General features: G+C 41.8%; 1 protein-coding gene across 3 annotated transcripts in view; it reads left to right on the top strand.

The window, feature by feature from the left end:
- abtb1 (ankyrin repeat and BTB (POZ) domain containing 1) overlaps positions 1–20,435 on the top strand; it is an 84,675-nt gene extending 64,240 nt beyond the window's left edge. For 2 of the 3 annotated variants that reach the window (XM_073072011.1, XM_073072010.1), the window contains 2 exons: positions 7,425–7,625; positions 17,731–20,435. In XM_073072011.1, coding sequence (XP_072928112.1) covers positions 7,425–7,625; positions 17,731–17,937 — 408 coding nt within the window. In that variant the 3' untranslated portion in view covers positions 17,938–20,435. Of the gene's footprint in view, positions 1–7,424; positions 7,626–17,730 lie in introns of those variants that run through there. The other variant, XM_073072012.1, reaches the window with a different exon arrangement.
- Positions 20,436–24,700: the final 4,265 nt, after the last annotated feature.

Genomic DNA, 24,700 nt, shown 5'->3' with positions numbered 1-24,700 from the left:
GGATCAAAGGGGACATTCCTTTGTGGATCCAGAACTGGCTTGCCCACAGAAGGCAAAGAGTGTTTGTAAACGGGTCATATTCTGAATGAATGTTGGTCACCTGTGGTGTGCCTCAGGGGTCTGTTCTGGGACCCCTACTCTTTGTGATTTTTATAAATGACCTGGATGAGGAAGTGGAGGGATGGGTTAGTAAATTTGCTGATGACACAAAGGTTGGAGGTGTGGATAGTGTGGAGGACTGTCAGAAGTTACAGTGGGACATTGATAGGATGCAAAAATGGGCTGAGAAGTGGCAGATGGAATTCAACCCAGATAAGTGTGAGGTAGTTCATTTTGGTAGGTCAAATATGATGACAGAATATAGTATTAATGGTAAGACTCTTGGCAGTGTGGAAGATCAGAGGGATCTTGGGGTCCAAGTCCACAGGACACTCAAGGCTGCTGCGCAGGTTGACTCTGGTTAAGAAAGCATACGGTGCATTGGCCTTCATTAATTGTGGGATTGAGTTTAGGAGCCGAGAGGTAATGTTGCAGCTATATAGGACCCTGGTCAGACACCACTTGGAATACTCTGCTCAGATCTGGTCACCTTCGCCTCACTATACAAAGGATGTGGAAACCATAGAAAGAGTGCAGAGGAGATTTACAAGGATGTCACCTGAATTGGGGAGCATGCCTTATGAGAATAGGTTGAGTGAACTTGGCCTTTTCTCCTTGGAGCGACGGAGGATGAGAGGTGACCTGATAGAGGTGTAAAAGATAATGAGAGGCATTGATTGTGTGGATAGTCAGAGGCTTTTTCCCAGGGCAAAAATGGCTAGCATGAGAGGGCACAGTTTTACAGTGCTTGGAAGTGGGTACAGAGAAGATGTCGGGTAAATTTTTTACGCAGAGAGTGGTGAGAGCATGGAATGGACTGCCAGCGACGATGGTGAAGGCGCATACGATAGGGTCTTTTAATGGACTCCTGGACACGTATATAGAGCAGAAAAATAGAGAGCTATGGGTAACTCTGGGTAGTTTCTCAGTTAAGGACATGTTCAGCACAGCTCTGTGGGCCAAAGGCCCTGTATTGTGCTGTAGGTTTTCTGTTTTTCTATGTTTCTATAACATTCTGGTATTTATACAGGTATATTTACAGACAATTTATTTCATATCTGTCCTTTAACCTCTAACTTTATTTTCATATAATTCTCTATTCTTTATAATTACTGAATGTTGGTATTTTTGACAAGCAAGATGGCACCAGTGACTCACAGCAACATTTTGCAGACTGCTCACAAAACTACTAGATACTCTTCTTCTAAGCACACTTATGAACTGCATTGATTGCAGCCTGAATTTCCATTTTAAGAATGTATTTTTTGATCCAACTGAATGACCTGGTGCTTCTGCGATCTCCTGGGGGATTCAGTGAGGAGAGTGCAGGGGCAGCCGTTGCTGGGGGTGGCTGCATTGATTCCCAGTGGCAGAACATGAACCCATGGTTGGTTCCATTACTTCACGCCGATTAAAACGTCAAGCAAGCTTAAAATTGGCTAGTATGAGAGTGGAAAATGAAGAGGTGTTCGGCAGCACCTGGTGTGTTTGACTAGTCTCCCTCTCTTCCCGCTGCTGCTGGCAGAAGGTGCAGGAATATTGGGTCCCATGCTGCTGTGTTTGGGAGCATAAATCAGGCTCACTCACCTCAGCACTGAATGCGTTCCGCAGCTGTGGACTCACTTTTCGGGACTCTGCAGTTCATGTTCCATGTACTCTTGTTTACTTTTTTTTGCTATTTACATGATTTGGTTGAGGCGCTTTGGCACTGAATTAACTCTGCAGCCATTGGGCTCCTGGACCAGCTTCACTCGCCTCTACAGCTCGTGGCTGTATACTTTTGGGGACTCTGCAGTAAATGTTCTGTGTGTTATTTGTTTACTTTGTATTGTTTGCACGATTTGCTGTTTGTGTCACACATTGGATATTTGATGGTCTTTATTGTGTGGGGGTTCTATAGTGTTTCTTTGTTTTGTGGTTGCCTGCAGGAAGACAAAAAAGGTTGTATACTGTACTTGTACTTTGATAATAAATGTACTATGAACTTCTTTGTTGCAAGTTGCACCCTGGCCAACACCACAGCAAATTCGTAATACATGTAAATGTACATGACAAATAAAGTTGATCCTTGATTCTTGATCATTGTTCCTTGGAATATCCTGACGGAGAAGAGAGAATTGCTTTGAGCCACATCTGAACTGAAATCTTTTTGATTCCATGAAGGTAACAATTCACTGTAAAGGTTTAGGATACCTGAGAAAGAAACAGCATTTACAGTTCACAGGAATGGCACAGTAGCATAGTTGTTAACATAACGCTGCTACAGTGCCGGTCAGCTGGGTTCAATTTACGCCACTGCCTGTAAGGTGTTTGTACATTCTCTCTGTGACCATGTGGGTTTCCTCCAGGTGGTCTGGTTTCCTCCCACAGTCCAAACTTATAAGATTGGACACATGGGTGTAATTAGGTATCTCAGTCTTTTTGGGCTGGAAGGACCTGTAACAATGCTGTGTTCTAAATAAATAAATAAACAATTTCTGGAAGTTCTTCATCAATACAATAATTTTTTAAAGAATCATCACTGTGGTTGAAAAATTGCAAGTTTCTTTATATGTAGACCCAGCCTAGTGACTTAACCTATGTGCCCAGGTAAAGTTTAATTGTCACATAGGTGTAATTGGTCAGCACGAGAAGGGCCTGTTGTCATGCTGTATCTCTGAATAAAGAAGGAATTGTGGCTGTGGGCTTTGGCTGTGTGGAACGTGAAGTAGATATTGGAGGGAGAGGGAGCAATAAAATTGAGCTTAAGTACCCAGGGCAGGGACAAAGAATGAGAAACAGTGTTACTGGAATTACTGCATGGAAGCCTTCCTGGGGCATTTTTAATACAGACAATATGACTGTCAAGGTTTCAGTCATATTATCAGTGGTGCACTGTGATGTCTCACTTCAGGAAGAACCAAGAGGACAGCTCAGACAGGCTGGATCTGGCGTGACATCTGTATTTCAATAAAATCCAAGCTTCAGGGCACAAGTGACCCTATGACACAGCCGGCGATTTAGCTTGGCTCAGTTGCTAGGCATTTCAGGATAACAGTTAGGAAATGTTTCTGCATGCACAGGATGGTACAAGGTTGGAACTTCTCAATCAAATGCAGTTTGAGGTTGTGCCGTAGAGTCATACAGCATGGAAACAGGCACTTCAACCCATCTTGTACATGCCAATCCAACCACGATGCCCATCTAAGCAAACCTGCATTTGGTCCATATCACTCTAAACCAGGGGTTCCCAACCTTTTTTTATGCCATGGACCCTTACCATTAACTGTGGAGTCTGTGAACCCCAGGTTGGGGACCCTTATTATAAACCTTACCTATCCCTGTACCTCTCTGAGTGTCTTTTAAATACCCTATTGTACCTGTCTCAACCACTTACTGATTCAGTTTACTCAGCAGCTTCTGTGTGAAGAAGTTGCCTCTCAGGTTCTTATTAAATCTTTCACCTTTCACCTTAAAGCTATGCCCTCTAGTTCTTGATTCCCTTTCCCTGGGAAAATGACTGTGTGATTCTCATGATTTCATACACCTCTGTAATGACATCCCCCACCCATCTTAACATGCCCAACTTCTCCCAATGACTCAGGCTCTTGCATCTGGCAACTTTTTGGGCACCACGGTAGCCTAGTGATTGGCACGGCATGATTACAATTTGGGGAGGTCAGAGTTCAATTCCTACATCCTCTGTGAGCAAGTTTCAATATTCCTTCCTCTGTGTGTGTGTTTTTCCTTCCACAGTCCAAAGTAGGTTAGCAGGTTAATTGGTCATTGTAAGTTGTCCCGTGATCAGGTGAGGATTACAGGTGCATTGCTGGGTGGTGCGGCTCAAAAGGGCCTATTCCACCCTGTATCTCTAAATAAACAAAATTGTTTTTTGGCAAATCTTGGCAATTGTTAGTGTAAAATCTTTTAGAAGGCAACAGATGAGCCTTGTGAAGATTTAAGGAGCCTGTGGATTTGTGCAGTTCTGTTCCTGTGTGAAATGGTACTTTGCAGTCCCAGTCTCCTGCTTTCTCACTGTATCCCTTCATGCCCTGACCAATCAAGAACCTATCAAATGTTATTTAATGTTGATCCAGTTCTGATGAAGGGCCTCGACCTGAAACATTAACTGTTAGGGTTAGGGTTAGGGCTCCAGCATTGCTTGAACTGATATAATGCTGTAGTACTGAATTCTGCCGCTAGGGAGCACTGATGGTTTGTAAATTGAAAAATACTCCCAAATTGAGGCAAAGGTATGATTGATTACAAATATTGCCAGGATCTACGAATTTCAATTTGAATTTATTAAATTTTGTAGATTATTAAAGAGAATAAACATTTATTTCAATGACAGTTGCATCAGAGGTACTGTGCTGTATTAAAAGCAAATCAAAAATAAATAATGGATGTGCCCTCATCCTACTTTGAAAGTCATACACTGTAATAAGTCGTCGATAATTATGCACTGTTGGCAGCCATTCAACCCATTCAGTCTGTTCTGTCTTTCAGTTGGATCATGTACTTCAGCTCCAGGTTGGAACTTTTGCTCTCTATCTCTTGGTATTACTAAGGGATAGAGAGCAGATCCTGAACTTTGTGAGGTGGCATGGTAGGAAAGTTAGCATAGCACTTTACAGTTCCAGCGATCACTGATAGGGGTTCGATTCCTGCCACTCTTTGTAAGGAGTTTGTATGAGTTTGTACGTTCTCCCCATGACTATATGAGTTTCCTCTGGGTGCTCCGGTTTCCTCCCACATCCAAAGACGTACAAGTTAGTAGATTGTGCTTGGACTATGTTGGTCATTGATGCACACAGTACATTTCATTATGTTTGGATGTGCACGTGATGAGTAAAGCTAATCTTTTCCCCTTTATTTAACAATCTTTCTGATAAGGTCTTAAAAATTCCAACTCAAAGAGCATTAGACCACATTTGAGAAAGCAAGTTCTAGGTTTCTATCATCATTCATATAAAAAACGTTTTGTTTATTTCACTTCTGATGCTCATGTAAAACATTGGCGACAGGTTTGCTGGCTTGGAAAAAGTGAGGGCTTGGGGCTGCAATAAGTAATGGGAAGGGGATGCATGATAGGATAATTTTTGGAGGGGTACTGTAAATTAATTGAATTTGCCAGTCAACTTTGCCTTACTGATTCCATGTGTTTAGATTCCATGCCTGCTCATGTTATGTGGCAGGGTGGAGATACTTCTCTATCAAAGGTTTAAGGCACTCCTTCTCTCCGCTGGCCTGCAGGTTACCCTTGGGCAAGGTGTAGCAGCTGGTGCATATCACACGTCCTAGTTATGCAGCCACTGACGCCAGACAGACAATCTCTGAAGAGTATTGATAATGGTCGGGGTCACCCGTCTTGTAACGACACTGCCCAGAAGAAGGCGATGACAAGCCACTTCTGTAGAAAAATTTGCCAAGAACAATCGTGGTCATGAGACCATGATCACCCTCGTCTTATGACACGACACATAAAGATGACCACGATGCCTGATCATGGAAACATTGGCCTAGACAATGCATCAGGGTTGTCCATCTGTCTATTTCATATGTCCATTCTGATTTAGTCAGTTGTTCTCACACAGTAGAAGTATGCAATTGCCTTTTCTTATAGAACTGCAGGCGGTTGCATCCTTAATCTCAAGGACTGTGGAGGACTCACAGGGTTTCTTCCTCATTACTGTGAGAAAGTGTGACAGGGATCAGTTTAACCCACTTCTCAGTAATACCATCAAGGAGAAGGTACAGGAGCCTGAAAACAAACAAACAAACACACACACACACACACACACACACACACACACACACACACACACACACACACACACACACACACACACACACACACACACACACACACACACACACACACACACACACACACACACCCCCCCCCCCCCCCCCCCCGCTTCCCATTCACCATCAGTTTTCTGAACAGTCATGATCCTATGAACAGCATCTCACTATTTTTCTCTCTTTTTGCACTATTTATTCATATTTTATAGTCTTTTTGTATTTATAGTGATTTTTATGTCTTGCACTGTACTGCTGCTACAAAACTACAAGTTTTACGATTTATGCCAGTGATAATAAATCTTAACTATGTAGTTGCATGCTATTCAGACATGAAATAGTTAACTGTAAACACGAGGTTCTGTAGATGCTGGAAGTATAGAGTAACACACGCACAAAATGCTGGAGGAACTCAGCAAGTCAGGCAGCATCTATGGAGGGGACTGAACAGTTGACATTTAGGGCTGAGATGTCCTGATGGACATCTGATGGGTCTCATCTCAAAACGTTGACTGTTTATTCCTCTCCGTAGATGCTGCCTGACTTGGCTGAGCTCCCCCAGCATTTTGTATGAGTAGTTGGTCAACTACTTAGGTTTACTGCTAGATCAGTAGCTTGTATGGCCATTTACTCCTGTCGGTGGTTCATAGTTTGAGAAGATGTACCAAACTGCATTTTGTAACACACTGCAAATAAGATTTCTAATTTGCCCCAGTAAATGATCATACACTGAAAAATCACCACTATAAGGCATGTTCCTTTCCTCTTGATGTGACTTAAAATCTTTGTTGGGGTTGCATTATAGAGCACAGCAAAGGAACAGGCTTTTTGTCCAACAATGCTTGCAGTGAACATGATGCTGAATTTAACTATATCTCCTCTGCCTGTACATGGTCTATATCCCTCCATTCCCTGTATATGTATGATTCTATCTAGCACCTGCTTAATCTCTACCATCATATCTGCTCCAACATCACCTCTGGCAGCCCATTCCAAGCACCTGCCTTCAGGACTGGAAAGGAAGGGAGCAGGGGCCAGAATAAGAAGGTGGGGGTGGGGGTGAGGGGGAGGGGATAGGTGAAACCAGCTGAAAGGGAAGGTCGTTTGGTGGGTGGGGGAGAGGGTCCATGAAGTGAGAAGTTCAGAGGTGATAGATGGAGGAGGTAAGGGGCCGAAGAAGAAGTAATCTGATAAGACAGCAGACCATGAGTGATAGGGAAAGAGGAGAGGCACCAAAGGGTATTGATGGGCAGGTGAGGAGAAAGATAAGGGTAAGAGGGGAGCCAGAATGGGAAATGGAAAAAGAGAGAAAAGGTACGGAATCACCGTAAGTGAGCAAATTCGATGTTCATGTCCTCAAGTTGGAGGCTACTCACACAGAATTTGAGATGTTGCTTCTGCAACTTGAGTGTGGCTTCATTGTGGCAGTTGAGGAGGCTACTGGGAAATCTCTTATGTGTAAAAGCAGGGAAATTAGTTTGTGAGTCTTGACAAGAGTGTTACAGCCCTAGATGTTCATTCTCCCTTTCTCCTGCTTGCAGTTATCCCCGGAAAATGTGTATGAGGTGCTGTGTGTTGCTGACATGTATCTTCTGCCAGGCTTGAAGAGGCTATGTGGAAAGACCCTTGCAACCATGCTGACTGAGGACACCGTAGTCAGCATCTGGAAGACAGCAAAACTCTTCAGACTTTCCCGGCTGGAAGACCAGTGTACAGAATATATGGCTAAAATCATCGAGAAGGTAATTTTTATTTTAGGCTCTGGTGGTTTAATAGGTCGGAGATGTTCAGCAGGTCTGGCAGCATCTGAATTCGACCTGAAACATCCACTGTCCATTTCCTTCCGTGGATGCTGCCTAACCCATTGAGTTGCTCCAGCATCACATTCCTTGTTCCATATTCTAGCATCTGCAGTCTCTTGTATGTCCATGACTGAATTAGCTACCTCTAGGGTGATTGTGTGTGAGGGGATAGTGGGTGAATATTTATGATATTTCATAAACAAAATAAAAGCTGATTACTAATTATGAGCCTTTTTTGTCAATTGATGTACAAAATTAAAGTTCTTAGCATGCTCTGAAGATTGTTGACTGGACTCTAATAGTGAGAAATTTGTAACTTTTGCTTGTGGACAAAATGCCTTCATGTGAAGGTTGATAAAGGAAATAATAAAAATGCTCAATCTGAATGGTGCTCTCATCTGGCACACCAGCAATACACTACGATGTTAAGAATGGGAAAAGGGGTCGGCAAGAAAATTTTTGCCCAACATGTAGCATAGCTTTAGAAATATCAAGGAATGAGATAGAACAGTACAGCACAGGCCCATTGGCCCACAATGTTGTGCTAACCTTTTAACCTTCTCTAAGATCATTCTAAGCCTTCCCTTCCACATAGCCCTCCATTTTTCTTTTATCCAGGTGCCTATCTAAGAGTCACTTAAATATCCCCAATGTATCTACTACTATCCTGGCAGTGGCACCCACCTCTCTCTGTGTAAACAAAAACTACCTATAATACAGTTGTGATAAACACGAGGAAATCTGCAGATGCTGGAAATTCAAGCAACACACACAAAATGCTGGTGGAACGCAGCAGGTCAGGCAGCCGTGTTCCACCAGCATTTTGTGTGTGATACCGTTGTGATAACCACTGTGCTACTATGGCACCCATTGATATTTAAGCATTGTTATTTAAGAGAAGAATTTGAGGGTTCAAATTAATAATTGGGATTGGTCTCTGATTTAATGACTCTTTTATTTTTATCAATCTAGATCATGTTTGGCCTACTCTTTGAATTGCTGCTCTTTTCATGCACTGGAAGTGTTCACTCAGCAATGCTGGGGCTCTAATTCGATATCTTTGTGGAGTAGTGATTGTTGTCCCAAAAAGTATGTTGTGTTATTTAGGGGTTATTTAGATGATAGTTCCATCATCTTAAATAATGTATTCATTTGGAAGTCAGTGTGCTGATTTATTTTTTGTTGCCTGGTCTGGAAAAGAATTGCCACAGATTTCATAACAATACAAATAGCAGCAGGAATATGCTCATCAAACAACCTTTTCCAAAAGCTCCCTTCTATAGGGTTATTAAAACAAAAACTTCACGCCAATTTAGAAGTTTCTTCCCCCGGGCAGTTAATCTGATTAACCATTCTACTTGGCTTCCCCCTCTATATTAACCCCTTCATTGCACTGTAAACACTTTAAACCACTTTTTATAATGCTGTTTGCATTGTCGATACATGCTGGTATTTATGTATTTATGCACATTTTCTCCCATATGCATACTTCTAACATCAGTTTTATATAATTTGTTATCCTTTGTAACTGTAGAATGTTGTTGTTTTTTGTTGCATGTCACACACTAACACGCCACAGCAAATTCCTAATACATGTAAATAAAGAGGTAAAGTTGATCATTGGTTGACTTTCCAAGAACGGTTTGAAGCTCATCATTGACCTCCGCTTGATCTTCCCACACTATCCCCATTGCCCTTGAGTCATGTGGTATTCAAAAGCCTCAGTTTTTGGTAAATTGGAGAACTGACCCTCAATCTATAAGTGAAATATTTTTCCTTATCTTAGTTCTGAATGGCCGACTTCATAGTGTGAATTTGTGACACTTTGTTTTAGGGTTCCAATCCTGAAGAAACTTCCTCCCAGCAATCACTCAGTGAAATTTATTATATGTTTCAATGAGAACACCTCTCATTAAATTTCGAGGGAGTATTTCCTTTGCCGTCTTGATCTTAGTTGTAATACAATGCCACAAATCAGAACTCCGTCGTGTAATCAGCATGAAATTGGTAGATAAGCTGCTCTTCCTGTATCGTGCACCCCCCCCCCCCCCACCAAAGATCTAATAAGCTCTAGTCCCGATTGTGAACTGCGCTGGAAGACTTGGGGCTGTGTTTGTCTCGGAGTGGTATCTCCCAGTCTGGCCAGAATTTTGTCATTAGAGCTGATACAAAATCTGCAAGATCATTGATTTCAGGGCTTTGAAGGAGAAAAATCAGGCAAGAATATTTTAAGACACACCTGGCTTCACATTATTAAGTACGCTCTCTTTTATTTTTTTCACCTTTCTGGATTCCAAGTCTTTGTGGATGTTTGGAAAACTTTGACACATGGCTGTCAAAATTTTCCTGGGGAGTTTTGTTGTTAGGGCTTCTCTGACCTGCCCAGCTTGGCTCCAGGAATGACTGAATAAGCAGTTTGGCCATTGGGATTTGGCAGAGGTGGGTTCCAGGGGATTAGTGGTCACAGCAGTGAACGTAGGCATCAGGTTCCACTCTGGAAATCCAGGTCAATCCCTTTTTGCAACAGGGGTTGATTCAAAGATGCCAGCTGGCTCATAACAAGGCACTTTCGCTGGTCTGCAATTTTGGCCCAGTGCTGAACAAGGTTGTTTAGCAGTCTTAATTTTATTGATGTGGGGATCACAAACTAAACTTTTGCATGGGGCCATCAAAAAACAAGAGGTTTTGTCTGTTTATATGGAGGAGGAGGGATAGTCCTGCCACCTCTACTTGCTCGAGGTTCATGAAGTTTAGATTCGCCGCTTTGCATTCTGTTCTCGCTGGCTAACTAAAACAGAATCAGAATCAGGTTTAATATCGCCAGCATGTGTTGTGAAATGTGTTGTCTTTGTGGCAGAATACAATGCAATACATAATAATAAAAACTGTGAATTACAGTAATTAAATATATTAAATAGTTAAATAAGTAGTGCAAAACATGTAGTGAGATAGTGCTCATGGTCAATGTCCATCCAGAAATCAGATGGTAAAGGGAAAGAAGTTGTTCCTGACTCACTGAGTGTGTACCTTCAGACTCCTGTACATCCTTCCTGATGACAGCAATGGGAAGAGGGCATGCCCTGGGTGATGGGGGTCCGTAATGATGGATGCCGCCTTTCTGAGGCACCACTCCTTGAAGATGGCTTGGATACTACAGAGGCTAGTACCCAAGATGGACTTGGCTAATTTCCAACTTTCTGTAGTTTCTTTTGATCCTGTGCAATAGCACCCCCGCCCCCATACCAGACAGTGATGCAGCCTATCAGAATGCTCTCCAAAGTACATCTGTAGAAGTTTTTGAGTGTTTTAGGTGACAAAACAAATCTCCTCAAATTCCTAGTGAAATATGGCCACTGTTCTGTCTTCTTTATAGCTATATCGATATGTTGGGACCAGATTAGATTCTCAGAGATCTTGACACCCAGGAACTTGAAATTGCTCGCTCTCTGCACTTCTGATCCCTCTATGAGGATTGGTTCGTGTTCCCTCATCCTACCCTTTCTGAAGTGAAATATAAATAAATAGGCATCCGTTAGTCTCAAGAGACCATGGATTTGCGCCTTGGAAAGTTTCCAGGGCATATGGAAGTTGTATGAGAGACTGGCAGCTGCCCATGTTGCAAGTTTTCCCTCTCTACACCACCAGTGTTGTCCAAGGGAAGGGGAAGGGCCGATACAGCTTGGCACCGGTGTCGTCGCAGAGCAATGTGTGGTTAAGTGCCTTGCTCAAGGACATAACACGCTGCCTTAGCTGAGGCTCGAACTAGTGACCTTCAGATCATTAGACCAACGCCTTAACCACTTGGCCACACGCCAACACAAATGAAATATAGCCATTGTATTGCCTTCTTTGTGACTTTTATTAATTAGGAGGTTCATGTGTCTCTTAAATACATTGTCAATAGGGCATTTAACGCAAACAAGAATAAATTGGGATCTCAATGGAAACACAAGAAGAAATTGGAAACTCGATGTCCAAGTGCATGCACACTTACCATATGAAAGCTCTTGCCTGTATTTACCTATTCAAAGGAACATTCCTTGTGAAACAGGCTGGTTACAGTCACTAAATCATTGTGTGCTTGGACCTTATTAGTTGCATAAATTAGCTACAAATATCACATTCAGAGTGTATTCAGATTCAAAGTAAATTGATTATCAAAGTACATGCATGTCACTATATTCTACCTTGAGATTCAGTTTCCTGCAGGCATTCACAGCAGAACAGAGAAATACAATAGAATCTGCAACACTGCACACAAAGTGTGACACACAGTCAATGTGCAAAAGAAGACATCTGTGTAAATTTAAATAAATAAATTAATAAATGGATGAATGAATGAATGAATAAATAGATAAATAAATAAATAGTACTGAGAACATGAATTGTAGAGTCATTGAAAGTGAGTCTGTAGGTTGTAGAATCAGTTCAGAGTTGCAGTGAGTGAAGTTATCCACACTGGTTCAGGAGCTTCACACTCAAAATTCTGGAGAAACTAAACAGGCCAGGCAGCATCTATGGAAAGGAATAAAGAACCAGTATTTCGGATGAAGGGTCTTGGCCTGAAACGTCAACTCTTTATCCCTTTCCCTCGATGCTGCTTGACGTGCTGAGTTCAAATAAATTTATTATCGAAGTACACCATATGACACCATATACAACACTGGGATTCATTTCTGTGGGCATACTCAATACACCTATAGAGTAATATGCATAATAGAATCAATTAAAGACTGCAGCAACTTAAGTGTTCAACCAGTGTGCAAAAAACAACAAAATGTGCAAATACAAAAAAGAAAAAAATAACAGAAATAAATAAATAAATAAATAGATAGATAGATAGATAGATAAATAAATAATGTGAATGAACCAGTAAATAAGTAATAAATTTAGAACATGAGAAGAAGAGTCCTTGAAAGTGAGTCCATCGGTTGTGGGAACATTTCAATGATGGGGCAAGTGAAGTTGAATGAAGTTATCCCCTCTGTTTCAGAAGCCTGATGGTTGAGGGGTAGAAACTGTTCCTGAACCTGGTAGTGTGAGTCCCGAGGCTCCTGTACCACCTTCTTGATGGCAGCAGTGAGACGAGAGCATGTCCTGGGTAGTGGAGGTCCCCGACAATGGGTGCCGCTTTCCAGAGACAGCATTTCGTGTCAATGTGCTCATTGGTGGGGAAGGCTTTACCCGTCATGGACTGGGCTGTATCCACTACTTTTTGTAAGAGTTCTTCCAGCATTTTGTGTGCGTTACTCAGGATTCCAGCATCTGTAGAATCTCTTGTGTTTATAGTTCAGGAGCCTAATGGTTGAAGGGTAATAACTGTTCCATTGTTCACTGATACATTGAGGCATTGTAGTAGTGTAGAAAATTCTTGAATACTAAATAAGTACTTTTTTTTTCAATTAAAAAAGCATTCTTTGAGTATTGCTCAGTTCTGCAGTAATTTTTTTTCTACCAACAACAATGTACCTATTTTGTTTAACCTATAAAACATTTCCATTGAATTAACTGTCAAACAGCTTTGTGGAAATCCCTCCATGGTGCCTCACATTATACAGAAGTGGAATTATTAACCATTTGAGTTCAGTCCAACACCTAGCAGTTTTGATTGTATATAAAATGTACTTGCACAGCACAGATGGCGTCTCTCAGGAAACTCTCAAATAAATTACTTTGAAGTGTAGAGATGTAGAAAAAACGTAGTCATGTTCCAGTCAGCTTGACAGCTACATACCGGCGCCACAGGGGAGCTCACCCAGCTTATGCCCAGAATTGAAATGGTGCCTCTGATAAAAATTACTCTTCTGGCATCTGACCACTGTCATATTAGCTGTGGAAACACTGGCACCAAGGTGTAAATGCTTCAGGGATAATCTATAATATTGTATATCTTACCCCCAGCATCCAGGCCATGCCTTCTTCTCACACCTGCCATTGGGAATGAGTTTCAGGAGCCTTAGGGCCCACATCAAATGTTCAAAGTGAGTTTTATTATCAAAGTACATAAATGTCACCATTTACAGCCCCGAGTTTCATTTTCATGTGGGCACACTCAGCAAGTCTATATTATAAAGATCAACCAGAGTTCAGAGGTCAACAAACCGTGCAAATGCAAATATTGTAGGAGTGTCGACATGAGTGTAATTACTTCTAATGTACACTTTATTCCACTCCCAAACAAATGGTGACGTATATATGTAAGAAAAAACCCAGCCCCCAAAACATAATAACGTACAATGTAACATGAAACATACATGGCAACCTTAATCCTTAACAACCTGGGTGAATTCTGCCCAATTAAATTAAGGAGTCTCTACGATATAAATAAATAGCAGTAAATAATGAGAACATGAGAAAATGAGATAAAGAGTCCTTAAAGTGAGATAATTGGTTGTAGGAACGTTTCAGTGATGGGGCAAGTGAGTGTAGTTATCCCCTTTTATTCAAGAACCTGATGTTTGAGGGGTAGAAACTGTTCTTGAACCTGGTGGTGTGAGTCCTGAGGCTCTTGTATCTTCTACCTGATGGCAGCAGCAAGAAGAGAGCATGGCCTGGGTAGTGGGGATCTCTGATGATGGATGCTGATTTTCTATGACAGCGTTTCATATAGATGTGCTCAATGGTTGGGAGGGCTTTACCAGTGGTGGGCTGTGCTGCAACCACCAGGTTCAGGAATGGTTATTACCCTTCAACCATCAGGCTCCTGAACCAGCAAGGGTAACTTCACCCACCTCAACTCTGAATTGATTCTACAACCTATGGACTCACTGTCAAGGAGTTTACAACTCATGTCCTCAGTATTATTTATTTGTTTATTTTTTATTTGCACAGTTTGTCTTTTTTTGCACATTTGGTTGTTTGTCAGTCTTGATTTTGTGTATTTTTATTGATTCTACTGTATTTCTTTGTACTGTGAATTCCTGCAAGAAAATGAATCTCAAGGTTGTATATGGTGACATATACATACTTCGTTAATAAACTTACTTGTACTTTGATCTGGACTAGTAGTCTCCCTTTAATCAAATCTATTAAAATCAGTGAATATTCACCATGATGCTGTCTGTTTCTCCAGCTCTACATCAGACCAGCATGTACAAAGTGCTGAAGGAACTCGGCAATTCAGGAAGCATCTGCGTATGGGAGTAAACAGTCAATGTTATACCCCTGAGCTGCCGAGTTCCTCCAACATTGTGTGTGAGTTGCTTAAGATTTTTAGCATCTGCGGAATCTCTTATGTTTATGATTTGGTGCTCTACCTCAGAGGAAACCATTTTAGGTGAAACCTTGGACTTTGCAGTTGGGAGACACATTTTTCTGTTCTTTTAACAATGTTGAAAGTTATTTATGTTTTATATTGTACCTGTCTAAGAGAGTAGGCGAGGGCTGAGATTAACATTTCATTTGAACGATGGGAGTGCTCACTGCTGCTGTGGAGTGCGAGACAGTGGAAGTCATGCATGCACAGTCTCCTGAGTATGTGGTGGCCAGAGGAACTGAGTTCAGATATGATGTTGAGGATTTATGGAGTCATACTGTGCAGAAACGGGCCCTTTGTCCATCTAGTCCATTGACCTGTACCTGGATCATACTTCTCCCATCCAGTACTTATCCAAATTTCTTAAATGCTGAAATTGAACCCACATCTACCACTTCTGCTGGCAGCCTGCTCCACACTCTCACCACCCTCTGGGTGAGGACCTTCCCCTTCCAGTTCTCCTGAGATATTTTATCTTTCACCCTTAACTTTTGACCTTCAGATTCAGACTCATCCAACCTGAGGGGGAAAAGCCTGCAAGCATTCACCCTATCTGTATCCATAATAAATTTGTATACCTCTTTATGATCTCCCCTCATTCTCCTGCACTCCAGGGAATAAAGTCCTAACCTATTCAACCTTAAAATTCAGGTCCTCGAGTCCTGGCAGCAACCTTGTAAATTTCTCTTCACTCTTTCAAGCTTATTGATATCTTTCCTGTAGGTAGGTGACCAGAACTGCACACAATTCTCCAAATTCAGCCTCACGAAAGTCTTATACAACTTCAACATAACATCTCAACCTCTGTACCCAAATACTCAGATTTAAGACTTACAGTACCTTGAAAAAGTATTCAGCCCCCACAAGTATTTTCACATTTTACTGCACATTTTCTAAATTTAAAATGTATTGAAGCAGGATTTTTTGAGCTAATCTATAAGACATAGTGCATCATGAGATGAATGATGTGGAGAGGATGTTTCCCATGCTGGGGGGCGCAGGAGAGAGGTCTAACACCAGGGGATACAGTCTCAGTGTAGAGGGATGTCTATTTAGAAGGGAGATGATGAAACATTTCTTCAGTCAGAGAGTTGTGAATCTATGGAATCTGTTGCCACATGTGGCTGTGGTAATCTGTAATTGCCTCCCCTTCACCATTCCCCATTCTCATTTCCTCCTCTCACTTTATCTCCTTACCTACCCATCACCTCCCTCTGGTGCTCCTCTCCTTCCCTTTCTTCCGTGGCCTTCTGTCCTCTCCTTTCAGATTGCCCCTTCTCCAGCCCTTTATCTCTTTCACCAATTGACTTCCCTGTTCTTTATATTACCGCTCCCCCTCTCCTGGTGTCACCTATCACTACTGTCTTCTCCTCCCCTCGCTTTTTACTCTGACTCTCATCTTTTTTTTTGGTCTTGATGAAGGGTTTCTGCCCAAAACATCGACTGTTTCCTCTTTCCCATAGATGCTGAGTTCCTCCAGCATTTTGTGTGTGTTGATTTAATAATATGGTAGATTTTCCACAGACCAAACCAAACTGAAGACAAAAGAACATTAAAGACAAGTCAGGGAAATGATAATAGAGAAGCACAAATCTAGGGAAGATTACAGGACTATCTTAAAGGTACTGAACATATCTTGGAGCTCAGTGTAGTCTATCATGAAAAAGTGGAAAAAATATGACAACACAGCCACACTGCCTAGGTCAGGATGTCCCTCTGAACTTAGTCACTGGAGAAGAATGGCACTTGTAAGAGTGTGACACCAATAGCCACTGAATGAGCTGCAGAAGTCAGTGGCTGCAACTGGAGATGAAGTTCGTGGCTCCACAATCTCTAAGGCCTTGCATAAAAAAGGTATTTTTGGAAGAGTGGCAAGGAAGAAGCCCTGGGTAAAAAAAAAACATATCCTTGCCTGTAAAATCTTTGCAAAGCAACACTTACTGTTAAGATGTAGAAGAAGGTCTTGTGCTCAGATGAGTCTACAGTGGAACTTCTTGGCCTCAATACTAAGCAATATATGTGGTATAAATCTAATACTGTGCATTAGCCAGGTACATGATCCCTACTGTATGTGTGGCAGAGGTAGCATCATGCTATGGAGATGCTTTTCTGGAAATCTGGTCAGGATTGACAGGATGATGAATGCTGCTAAATACTGAGTGATCCTGGATAAAAACCTGTTAGCCTCTGCCAGATAGTTTAAACTGGAGAGGAAGTTCATCTTTCAGCAGGGCAATAACCTAAAGACACTGCCAGAGCAACCATGGAGTGGCTTCAGATGAAGAAAATTGATGTTCTTGAGTGGCCTAGTCAGAGTTCTGACCTTTAACTGATCAAACATTTCTAGCAAGACCTCAAGATTGCTGTCCACTGCTGCTCCCCAACTAATCTGGCACAGTTTGAGGAATTTTGCAAGAAGGAATGGGCAAATCTTGCTCCATCACGTTGATAATAGAAACTTATCCAAAAAGACTACTGGCTGTAATTGCTGGGAGAGGTGGTTCAACTAAGTACTGAGCAAAAGGGAATGAATACTTTTAAACTGTTGACTTTTCAAGTTTTGAATTTTTACTTTTCCTTGCTTTACCGTTTTCCTGTTTTTTGCGCTCTACTGTGAGAAAAGGAACATGTGATTAACAAATAAAAAATTGCAGTTAAATTGATCAAAATCCCTGGTTGTAATACTCAGTTATGTGAACAAAGGGTTGGTGGCTGAATACTTTTACAAGGCACTGTATGAGAGGAAGGGAATTCATCTCAATTCTCACCACTTTTGTTTCTACTTTGTAGCTTGTGGAATCAGAGGAGTTTGCTCAAGTGGTAAAAGAGGACGCTACAGCGGTAGAGGCCCGCCAGGAGACCGACTCTATCCCCCTTGTAGACGATATCCGCTTCCATGTCACTAGCAACGTACTGACTTACAGTGCAATCGAGGAAGCTAACCAGAAACTGAAAGCTCTGGATGAACTCCTGGCTAGACTGGAACTTGAGTGTTGAATTGCTTTGCAGTTGTGACTGGCTGCATCGAAGGCCTTGGAGATCAGCACTGAAACCAGTGAGCCTTTGCTCTGGCAATACTTTAACTTGTTTTGTAAGCTTGACTGCATCTTTACACAATAAGAATCAAGGACATTTATGAGACAAGATGTGCCCCATTTCATTGGAAGTTTAAAGCAATAAGGTAGAAATTTTACAAGTGTTCCAGCTAGCACAATTACCCAATTTCAACAGTCAATATTTTCAGCAAAATATTTCGAGCATCAGGATTGGTACTTCAGTTTACTTCATTCTTGTTAGACATCTGTTGTGAACTGAATAGCCACCAAATGCCACCAAATTCTTGACAGTGTGCATCTTAACCAGCATTTGAATAAAAAAAGGCTAAATATTAACACCTTATCAATCATAATCTGTTATGATGAACATCTGATCAAATATCCTCATCCAAAATGTTCCTTTGGTCACTTTTTCCTCTTTCATTGTGAAGCGTTGAGTTTGTGTTGTTTTCTGTCCTTTTATTTAAGGGATTTATCATTTGCTGTTTTTTTTTAAACCTCTGCTATGAAGATCCAAAGTTGTTGAAAGTTTGCACAAGAAAACATTGGTCCTAGGAATGAGCACACTAACATCATGGTGCTGTTTTTATCATTTATATAACAGTATTGGTAACTGCACCAGCCCGGCCCAGTGTAACTGTCTGGCAGGCCAAAAGAAAATGTTGGCAGGAAAGCTGAACGTCTGCTGTTGCTGAGATTTCTTGACGATCAGTTCAATTTTGGTTTATAGCTTGGGGCCCATGTGACGCGCGTCAAGTATTAAATCCCTAAAGGAGCAGCTACGTGTGATGAATGTGGAAATGGATCACTTATCTACTAATGACTGGATATGGGCGAAGTACAGTGCTGTTATTTTTTCCTCCAAGTTGAAATTGATTATTCCATTTTTACCTATTTTGTTTAACCTCTTGATAAACACTAGAGATGTTTGATTATGCACTTTGGCCCAGATTCTGTACTGTTACTTACGCAGGCCCACAGGTAATTAGGTCCACCAAGCCTACTCTTCTCATTGTTAGTCATGGCATCTTGAACACTTTAATCTTCAATCCGTATCTGGTTAATAATATTACTTAGCTGCCCCCTTTGAGCTTGTGAGTATGGAGCTTTCCATGATGCCGTCACTCTTTCTCAGATCATTCTGCAAGGATGCTGATAATGAAGAGGGTGCCACTGTTTACCTCATCCCTGAGTGTGAATTGGCCAACCTCTCTTCACGTACTGAACCTTTCTCCTGTCCTCTCCACATAGCACTGCCCCCATCACCAGCACCAGATTATATCGAATCGAACCACTCATACTAGTGCCCAATTAACCCTGAGATCATTTAATAGCAGCTCACTCTGCACCTCCGCATTAAGCCACCTGAGTAACTAATTATAGCACTTCTAATTTCAATCATTTTGGATTCCAGATGCTAAAGTCCACTGGTTCAATGATTCCATTTAATATCATAGAATGTATACAGTATACAACCTGAAATTCTTACTCTTCACAGACATCCACAAAACAGAAGAAAACCCTGTAGAATGAAGGACAGAAAAATGTTAGAACCCCAAAGCCTCCTCCCATGCACAAGCAGCAGCAAAGTTCAATCCTCCCTCCACTTGTTCCAGCAGGAAGATCAGCACCCACCACCCACCAAGCAAGCAATAGCAAAGCCCCCAAAGAGAGACCATGATCTGCAGTACAACAAAAACCATTGTTCATCCAGCAATTTGACATGTCACAGGCTAACAAGGGAGAGAGAAGTGTCTTCCTTTCCACAGCGAGCAGGGAGACCAACAATCAGCTCATAGTTATGATGTTACAGTCTGCAGCGTCGCTTTTAAGCACAATGTGAAGTTGCTTTAAAATCATATTTCCAGAACATAGCTCAATGTTTGGCCTATATTGCACAAAAATTGGAAATTCTTGCTTAATGATTGTTACTGAATAGCTATGACAGAATATATCCTTTATTATTTTATCGAGTTGAGATTGTATATAATATTTTTATATGTCAAACCTCTTTGGCCCACCAAAGCAGCAGATACTAAAAATATTACAACTCTCCTGCGCCATGGACATTGGTTATTCTCCTCCTCATTTAATTATTCAGTGCTTCTTTCCAGGTTCACTGCCATGAAGATTTGTTACAGGTGCTGTCAATTTCAAGAGATGAAATTCAGAAATAAGCACGGGTAGTTTCACATTAAAATGTGGTGAGATTTGCTCCCTATGCAAATGAATGTTAATGAGCTAAGTTATTTATAAACCTCAATATGTTGCTACCAGCAGGAAGTCTTGATTTTTTTTGTTCTTGGATGAAGAAACTGCTTTCCTCATTGAGTCATTTCTGATTATTTAGTAGAAATTCAGTTGAATGGGGTAACATTGGGGATGCAAGCTGCTTATCATATGTATCTGCTGGATATTAAAGATCAAGTTTTAAATGGGGTTGAGTCTTAATGCACTAAACTTTTAATTATAAGACCATAAGACATAGTAGCAGATTTGGGCCATTCAATTAGAGTCTGTTCCACTTTCCATCATGGCTGATTTGTTATCTTTCTCAACCCAATTCTCATGTCTTTTCCCCATAACTTTTGATACCCTTACTAATCAAGAACCTGTCAACTTCTGCTTTAAGTATACCCAATGTCTGGACCTCCACTGCCGCCCGTGGCAATGAGTTCCGTGGACTCACCACCCTTCTGCCTATATAGATTCCTCCTTATCTCTGTTCTAAAGCAACGTCCTTCTATTCTGATGCCCACTCCATCCTCCCGCCACCCCACCAGAGATAGGGTTCCTCTCGTCCTCACCTACCACTCCACCAGCCTCCGCGCCCAGCACATAATTCTCCGTAACTTCCACCATCTCCAACAGGATCCCACCACCAAGCACATCTCCCCCCCCTCCCCCAAATTTCTGCTTTCCGCAGTGATCACTTCCTATGCAACTTCCTTGTCCATTCATCCCTCCCCACTAATCTCCCTCCTGGCACTTATTCTTGCAAGTGAAACAAGAGCTTATTCTGCCTTTACACCTCTTCCCTCACTACCATTCAAGGCCCCAAACAGGCCTTCCAGGTGAGATGATGCTTCACCTGTGAGTCCAGTATTGTATCCAGTACTCCCACTGTGGCCTGTATATTGGTGAGACCCAACATAGATTGGGAGACTGCTTTGCCGAGCACCTACACACAGTCTGCCAGAAAAAGTGGGATCTCCCAGTGGCCACCCATTTTGATTCTACTTCCCTTTTCCATTCTGGCACGTCAGTCCATGGCCTCCTTTACTACCATGTGCTGCGATGAGGCCACACTCAGGTTGGTTGGAGGTTATATTCCGTCTGGGTAGCCTCCAACCCAATGGCATGAACAGTGATCTCTCAAACTTCCAATAATGCCCCCCACCACTTAACCATTCCTCACTCCCATTTCCCCCTCTTGTCTTAACTCCTTACCTGCCCATTACCTCCCTCTGGTGTTCCTCCCCCTTTTCTCTCTACCATGGCCTTCTGTCCTCTCTTATTAGATTCCCTCTTCTCCAGCTCTTTATACCTTTTGCCAGTTGACTTCCCAGCTCTTTACTTTGCCATTTCTCTCAGTTTCACCTATCACCTACTACCTTGTATTTCTTCCTCCCCTCCCCCAAACTCTTAGTTTTTTTTTCTCCAGTCCTGATGAAGGTCTTGGTCTGAAGTGTTGACTGTTTACTCTTTTCCAGAGATGCTGCCTGGCCTGCTGAGTTCTTCCAGCATTTTGTGTGTATTGCTGGGATTTCGAGCATCTGCAGATTTTCTCGTTTGTCCTTCTATTCTGATGTTGTGCCCTCTGGTCCTAGACTCTTGCCGTAGGTAACATCCTCTGCATGCCCACTCTATCATAAACTTTTCAATATTAGGTACGTTTAAGTGAGATCCCCCCCCCCCCCCCCACCATTCTTCTAAACTCCAGTGAGTACAGGCCCAGAGCTATCAAATGCTTTACTTACATTAACCCTTTCATTCCTGGGATCATTCTCATGAAAGTCCACTGGACCCTCTCTGATGCCAGCACATCCTTTCTTCAATCAGCATCATTATGTGCCATGTTGTATGATGTGGGTAATCATGGTGACCATGACTGTTCTTGGCAAATGTTTCTACAGAAGAGGTTTGCCTTTGCCTTCTTCTGGGCCATGTCTTTACAATTTGGTTGTCCCAGCCATTACCACTACACTTCAGAGGTTGTCTGTCTGGCGTCAGTGTTTGCATTACCAGGATTTGTGATATGCAACAGCTGCTCATACGACCATCCATTACCTGCTCCCGTGGGCTTTACATGGCCCTGATCAGAGTGGCTAAGTAGGTGATATACCTTGCCTAGGGTCACCTGCAGGTAGGTGGAGGGAAGGAACCCTTTACTTCTCATTTAGTAGAGATGTATCTGCACCCTGCCACCCACTTCTTAGATAAAGGGCCCAAAACTGCTCACGGTACACCAAGTATTATCTGACCAATATGAAAAAGATCATATTTATGTCAGTTAGCTTCTGTACTAAAACAGTGTAATTCCTGTGTGATAATTTTACCTCATTATTTTAAATTGATCCCATCTGCCAACATCAGTAATTACCATAGCTACAAACAAATCTGCGTTTGCATCCGGAATCTGTAATGGCCCTGTTGAGTGATGTTGCATTTAAGGTCTGATAGCTGAATAGAGAGGAAAAAAACAAATCCCTACAGACACTGGAAATAGAAGGTCCTGGGGACACACAAAATGGTTCAGTGACAATTTGTTATGAGGGATGCAGGGTTATGTTTCTAAATTGCTAAATCTTCATTGAAAGGCTTAGATGGAGTGGACATGGCAAGAATGTTTCCAGTAGTGGGGTAGTCTAGGACCAGAGGGCACAGGCTCAGAACAGAAGGATGCCCCTTTAGAACGGAGCTGAGGAAGAATTTCTTTAGCTGGAGGGTGGTGAATCTGTGGAATTCGTTGCCACAGATGGCTGTGGAGGCCAAGTTATTGGGTATATTTAAAGCAGAGGTTGATAGGTTCTTGATTAGGTTACGGGGAGGAGGCAGGTGTTGAGAGGGATATTAAATCTACCACGATGGAATGGCCTAATTCTGCTCCTATGTTTTCTGGTCTTGTGAGTTGGACTAGCAAGGAAACAAGTGTGGAGGGAGAGGACAGGTGTGAAGATGATGAAGGAAATGCTGTGAGAAGGTGGTGGACATGACTACCCAGCTGACTCTCTAGAGTTTGTTGCCAGTTAAGAGGGGGGAATGAATGCCTGGTAATTGTAGCAGATCGAACTGGAGAAATAAATACATCAAAGGATGAACGAGTACAGTAGTGAGCAAATTAGGCCATTCAGCCCATTGAAGCTGCTTCACCATTCCATCAATTCTGATTTTTTTTATCCCTCTCAACTCCAATCTCCTGCCTTCTCCCAATAACCTTCACCTTTGATATATGCACACACACACGCACACACACATGCACACACACAAGCATGCACGCATATATGCACACAGGTACACATTCACACAAAACTTTAATGTACACTTTAGTTTGCATATAGTAAATACAATATGCAAACATACAATATATGTATGTGTAAGTGTATACTACATAGACTGACACACATTCACATATGCGCATTGTGCAAAAGTCCTTAGCACATATATATAGCTAGTGTGCCTATGAGTTTTGCATAGCACTGAATATTGGTTAAAACAGGTAGATAGTTGGAAAACAGAAATAAAGAGTAATAAAGGGTAGTTAGCTTTGTACTAACTTAGTAGTATTAAGTGTTATTGGGTAACAGGAAAGACATAATATACACTACTGTGCAAAAGACTTACGCACCAGAGCTACAGTATATACCGGTATATATATGTGCCTAAGACTTTTGCACAGTATTGCACATGTAGACATGTATTCAAGGACATACAGAAAGATGCAGTACATTCAGATATACAGTCTCAGATGCGCACACAAACTCACACAAATAGACATACATATAGGTATACATTCAGCCACATAAACATATGCTCACACACAAATAGAAACACACACACACACACACATTCTGGCGCGCATATGCATACATACACACATACTCGGTTACAGAATATTAGCTTTAAGGAAAGGCTGATCAAACTTGGATGTTTTATTTTCTGCAGCTTCAGAGACTGAGGGATGACCATTTAGAAGTTTATAAAATTGAGAGGTATAGGTAAGGTAAATAGAGTGTTTTCCCCAGGATATACTGCTTATCTCCATAAGATATAGGAACTGAATTCAGCCATTGGGCCCATTGAGTCTGCTGGCCATTTGATCACGACTGGTCCTTTTTCTCTCTCTGCCCCAGTTTCCTGCCTTCTCCCCATATCCCTTCATGCCTTGACTAATCAAGAATCTATCAACCTGTGCCTTAAATATACCCACTGACTTGATCTCCACAGCTGCCTGTGGCAACAATTTTTACAGCATCACCACCCTCTGGCTAAAGAAATTCCTCTTCAGTTGTTTTCTAAAGGGACGTGCTTGTATTCTGAGGCTGTACTCTCTGGTCCTAGACTCCCCCGCTGTAGGAAACATCCTCTCCACAAATATCATAGGAATTATATTGATAAATTGGTTAACTGGGCAGAGGAGTAGCAAATCGGATTTAATCGGATTTTACTGATGTAAAACATCAGTAGTGCTATGTTTTGGGAAG

Source organism: Hemitrygon akajei, chromosome 19 (assembly GCF_048418815.1).
Source record: "Hemitrygon akajei chromosome 19, sHemAka1.3, whole genome shotgun sequence".
Taxonomy (NCBI): Eukaryota; Metazoa; Chordata; class Chondrichthyes; order Myliobatiformes; family Dasyatidae; genus Hemitrygon; species Hemitrygon akajei.
This window is presented reverse-complemented; position numbering and strand designations above follow the sequence as displayed.